The sequence below is a fragment of the Coffea arabica genome, chromosome 11c, assembly GCF_036785885.1.
Source record: "Coffea arabica cultivar ET-39 chromosome 11c, Coffea Arabica ET-39 HiFi, whole genome shotgun sequence".
NCBI classification, from domain to species: domain Eukaryota; kingdom Viridiplantae; phylum Streptophyta; class Magnoliopsida; order Gentianales; family Rubiaceae; genus Coffea; species Coffea arabica.
In genome coordinates this window covers 34,935,690-34,941,146 of record NC_092330.1, presented here as the reverse complement: position 1 = coordinate 34,941,146, position 5,457 = coordinate 34,935,690, and the positions used below count along the sequence as shown (strand labels likewise).

The 5,457-nt window shown below is 37.4% G+C and overlaps 1 protein-coding gene across 1 annotated transcript; it reads right to left on the bottom strand.

Annotated features, from left to right (window-relative positions):
* Positions 1-1,099: 1,099 nt before the first annotated feature.
* Positions 1,100-3,444, bottom strand: LOC113718444 (protein DETOXIFICATION 12-like). The gene is made up of 6 exons (XM_072071048.1): positions 2,954-3,444; positions 2,777-2,863; positions 2,638-2,697; positions 2,267-2,505; positions 1,421-1,626; positions 1,100-1,279 (listed from the first exon to the last, which is right to left on the bottom strand). Exons 1-6 carry the CDS (start codon positions 3,415-3,417, stop codon positions 1,220-1,222), a joined length of 1,116 nt encoding a protein of 371 aa, XP_071927149.1. The 5' UTR covers positions 3,418-3,444; the 3' UTR covers positions 1,100-1,219.
* Between the last annotated feature and the right edge of the window lie 2,013 nt (positions 3,445-5,457).

The window sequence follows — 5,457 nt, the reverse complement described above, 5'->3', positions numbered from 1 at the left end:
ACATTAACAAACACTAAAAAGATTACCACGATTTGGAAGAATCTTATAAAATGGTTTAGTGCCAAAGGTGGACATTAACAAACACTAAAAAGATTACCACGATTTGGAAGAATGTTATAAAATGGTTTAAAAGCTTGAACATTGGCCCCTCCAAAATGTGATAATGGAAGCTCTTAGTCTCAGACCGCACCAACTGCCAAGCCTGCTTTTACTGTATTGACCTTCAAAGTTCAAACACAAGGAAAGAGCAATGCCCACCCACCCCCCTTCCGACTCCTCCGACTAAAGTTTGGTGTCATATTTTTGTTGCATTTTTACCCATTGATTAACGATCAACACTAACGATTGAGCAAAAAAGATACTAATGACTTCAAAATAATAATTAGTGGAAACAATGTTGGAGAATTCATTTTTTTTTATTTCGGGATGATGTTTGTACTCCTTACAAATGGAATCCAACCACTTGATAAAATCACATGCTCTTGAAATATATTTTATAATCTAAAATCAAATCATTTCATACATTAAAAAGTCATAAAATAATTAGCAAAAAAAGAATACCATCCAAGTTTTACAACAAAATTTTCGATTGAAATATTCAAATTTTCATGACACGTGCAAAAGAGATATCTTACCAAAAGTTGTGTCGTACCTCCATTTATTGATTTCACAATTTTAGAAAGAATATGTTTAACAATAGCAAGGTTTTCAATTTACTTAATATGATTAGATTTTTTTTTGGGAACTCAATTCATGATTTTCTAAAACAAATGAATATCATTAGAAATGGGTGACATGAAAATGGAGATAAGGTAAATATGAAACTTTGTAGAGTTTATCTGTAAAAGCTAGTGTGACTTAATAACACTAGTTTCGACGCTTTCACTATTAAATTAACTCATGTTATCATCCAAATCTTTTTTTTTTTTTTAGTTTTTTCTAGTAGGGAGTAAATTTAACTTTTACCACTAGACCAAAACCTTTTAATCATCTTTATCTTACTTATTAATACTTACCAAATATTTCATTAACTGCAAAGAATGAATGCAGTTAATTGAAAGGCACTAATGAATTATAGCATATCTTTGAATTATGCAATTAAACTTTCTCGACATTACGTTATCATTTGAAGAGTTGTACTTTAGTGCAGTTCAAGCACATGAAAAAGCTCATTTGTGCCCTGCAATTGCTAGTTTTTCCATCCAATTGACTCACGGTCTCACACTGGAGTGGCCTTTTCTTCTTCCCCTTCATATATTCTGCGTCTAGCTTCAATTACCTGTTACAGATATATCAATCCACACGAGTAAAAGTCAGGCAGCTAGCTGATTTAGTAGTAGTACAACAAGATTTTACTAATCACTAACGAATTGCGTTCTAGAATTAACTGAAGTGAAATAATGTGAAAGAAAATTCCAACCTGATTTTCCCAGTTTGTCAGGCCTGTGATGATGGACAAGAGAAGACTTTGCACCGTGGCTCCAGCGACCAGTCCACTCCAGAGACCCATTCCTCTTAAATGCAGTGCAAATCCCAGGATTAAAGCCACCGGAATTCCAACCAGATAATATGCCCCAAGATTTACATAAGCTCCTAAGTGCTGCCATCCACTTCCTCTTGCTACCCCTGGTGCCAAAAGATGGCATTGGCTTAGAAGATGATAGGAAATAAAGGTTCAATGTCTTGCCTACTTTGACATTCTTCTATGATGTCCTGAGCTTACCGTTTAAAGTTCTGAATTCGAAAAATGGTGGATTTTTTGCCTATGGAACATTCATATGTTTTATAGTGAAGAAATTCTGTTTATATATCAGCCAACATGAAATCAGACCTTAAGCTAATAGAAAGCAGACAATCCGGTGAAAAAAGTTTATCAGTTCAGAACGTTTCATTAGCTTCAGTGATATGATAATTGTGTTCTTGACAACTTCAATTTTCTTTGTTCCATCTTCATGGTCATACGTGTATATCTGTCAATACTTATGCCTGACCAAAGAGGACCATTATCATTTTCAATCCACATGGGATGCATTATATATCAGGTTCTCAGGGCTCAAACTATGCTGCCAAATTACTCTGGATAAAGAGTAAAGACTACGAGCGAGATGAATTTTGCAAGTCAAACTCTATTTCCTTTGCTGAATGATGTCAGGGAGATTTACATTATATGTATAATGTTAGTTCTTCCCAAATTGCAATACCACCTCGGATGTCTTTCCAACTAGTCAAAAGATTAAGAAAGCTTAAAGCCAAGACAGCAAAATACCTGATAATACTGCTTGTGTGCCATCCATGATGATGGACATGCATAGAAGAGAAGTCATGCGTTTGACATAGTCAATAACTTCTTTCTCGTCGCTAAAGGCATATCCAAGTATGGAACGGCAGAGATATAAAGTTATGCTTGCCAGAAAAAATTCTGATACAGATTCTAATAGTACCGTACAAAGAGCAATTCTTGCTGCCACTGGATTCCCAGCTCCTAGCTCATTTGATATCCGTGTACTATAAAATACAAAAGATATTCTTTTTAGACAAATCTTACTTGCATGAAATCATAACACTTTTCTGTTGTATAAGTAAAACCACCATATTCATTTTGTCGACGCGTCATAGTGTACTTTAGTAAGGGCAAACCTTGCAGAAACACTAAAAGAGTACGGTATGAGGTAGTGCAGTGAAGTAATGGTTAAGCAGCTCAAGGGAAATACAGAATCAGTAAGAATTAGTTTTCAGCTTCTAATTGCAGTACGAAAATGCTGACAAATAAGCTGACCATAAGGATAGCACAGAGGTCTCTAGCTTAGGATTTGGTGACAGGCCAGACAGCAGCACAACTATCTCAAATGCCCACCACTCCAAACTACCATCATCAGGAAGATTAAAAGATAGTAAAGAACCAGAGTCCAAGAAATATCTGGACAACAGGAGAGGCTTAAGGATTAAAACTTACCAAATCATTACAGCAGAAGGGATAGCAAAACGGAAGAATCCCCCCATTGTTTGAAGAGCATCCATTAAGAAAGGAACACGAGTCTTTTTACAGGAAGAAGAATACTTCACATACAGCACAAGCAAGATGGCGTTTAACCAATATGATATACCAATTGACAAAGCTGCTCCAGCATTCCCAAGCTTCAACTTGAATACAAGAACCCAACAAAGAGGTAGTTGTAAGGATACCGATGCAACTGTACTAAGCAGCATTGGAAAGACTAAACTCTGAGTCTGGAGAAAGCAACCAAGTGACTGGAGAATGACATAAGGGAATAGTGTAGGTATCAGCCAGATCAAGTATTTGCCAACCTCAGTTGCAATTGCAGGATCTTGGCCAGTGAGTATTAACAGCTTGTCAGTGAAGATCCACAGAAGGGATATTGGTATACAAACTATAAAAGAGACATATGATGGCCCCATAAGTATAGGTTCCAAGTCTCTGGTATTGTTCTGCTCCGAAAGCCTGACCACACAAGGTCTCCACTTGGTTCGAAGTCTCGGCCGAGTCGTCACCGTCTCGGCCCCTACCGATACAATACCATGACGAAACGATACCGAGATACTTGACTCGCCGAGAAATCGGCCGAGACGTCACCGCGACAGATTAATTCGGTCAAGTTACACCGTGACGGATTGACTCGGCCATTTCTTTTGCTATTTTTTATTATTTTTGTTTAGCATACTTTTTTAATATTATTAACAATTTTTAGAATATTAAATACTTTAAAATTTGCGTCTCACCAAAACCACGACCGATATGCCGAAACCGATGTGAAACGTTCCGGGTCGCGACCATGACCGCGACCGCGACTTTGAACCATGGTCTCCAGTGCACTTGACATCCCAAACTGCAAGGTAGTTAATTTGTTTCATTTCTTAATAAACATATTTCAAGAGCACATATCTAGTTGATAGTGAATTTAATAAGTAGTATAATCACCGATTATAATTGGAATCAAACTTTGTAATGTGCAGTGTAAGTATTAATCATCATCGAGATCATTGTTAACGTTACTAGATTGTTTTTTTATCACAATGACAACTCTACTATGAATATGCCATTTCTCTTGTATTTTCTGCAAGTAACTATGCAGAAGGCTATGTTACCTGTGTTCAACAATGTATCTAATTTGACTACTTCAACCTTTCTAGTAGAACAGCGTGAAGGCATGACACACTATATGTGCACCATGTGGCATGCATAAGTACCTCGCCAAGTAATGATAGTGAGTCATACCTTGTGATAACTTAGTGGTACAGGTTTTGCACCACCTAATAATTTATGTATGATTGGATCTGGTGTTAGAGACCCTGGTCCGCATTGGCCATTCTACATAAACAGTGTAGAGTCAAGAAGAGCCAATTTCTTGGTAGGATGGGAGGTCAAGCGTTCAAACCTTACCTCCCATCGCTTTACCAATATATGTGGCTTTTCCAAATCTATACGGGTGCATAGTGCACCCGTATAGTCCGATGGTGATTCAATCCCGTCAGTTCTTCAATTGGTCCAGTTGGATTTCCCCCTAGAATAGGCAAGAGTAAGAGCAGAAGTAGAGTAGATGATAATAGTTGATTAAAAAAAAAAGAAGAAGAAAGAAGAAGAGCCAATTTCTGTGAGACATAGTTCTTGTAGGGTGGATTTATATCAAACAGTTCCCTAGTACACTACATTTTCTCATATTAATTAATTTTCCCTTGCTTTGGTTATCGAAAATATAGCATATGCATCTCAGAGTATATATTCTAGTCCTAGACACAGATTTGACTTGCAATAATTTTGTGGATAATTGAATGATAATCTCAACAGCATGTATCAGATGAACATTTTGGGGAATTATCTATTATGGGAAAGGACTTGCAAGAACACTGAAGCCAGTAACATTGGAAAAAGATGTGGCAATGGAGGCACCAAATAGTTGGAGTTGGCCAAGGTGGCCTAACATAAACATTGGAGAAACTCTCAAGAGATATTGTCCCACTGTTGCTACCATCATCGGAAGTGCTATTCCATTTACCCTTTTCAACTCTTTCACATAAATCTTCCAAGTTGCCACCCTTGTTGATCCTGTCTCCTTATCATTTTCTGGCAGTAGCACCTCTTCCATGCCAGGGGCGGATTTAAAGGGGGCACTGGGGGCCCTTAAAGTTGTATAATAGTTCTGTAATTTTGACATAATTTTAAAGGTGCCCCTGAATTCTTTTTAGAAAAAATGTGAAAGAATGGGTCACAAAATTTATATCATTCACTTTCCTCCTCTGATCCCCATTTTCCCCCCAATAGGGCCAAGTACCAATTTTATCAGTCATTACTTTTGGTCCCCACTCCCCAAGTTCCATTTACTCCTCCGGTCCCCCATTTCCTTTCACAACCAATGACCCTCTTCTTCCACACCCCAACTAACAACTCTTTTTATTTATCACTTCATCCAATCATCATTAATCATTTACTTCCTTTGTCCC

What these genes read in the sequence shown, in the direction of transcription:
- LOC113718444 (XM_072071048.1), bottom strand. Translation starts at nt 3,417, where the DNA reads ATGGGGCCATCATATGTCTCTTTTATAGTTTGTATACCAATATCCCTT. An exon ending in TCTTTTAGTGTTTCTGCAAG is followed by an intron (nt 2,506 to 2,637) that starts GTTTGCCCTTAC and finishes TGTATTTTATAG; the next exon opens with TACACGGATATCAAATGAGC. An exon ending in CACACAAGCAGTATTATCAG is followed by an intron (nt 1,627 to 2,266) that starts GTATTTTGCTGT and finishes TTTTGGCACCAG; the next exon opens with GGGTAGCAAGAGGAAGTGGA.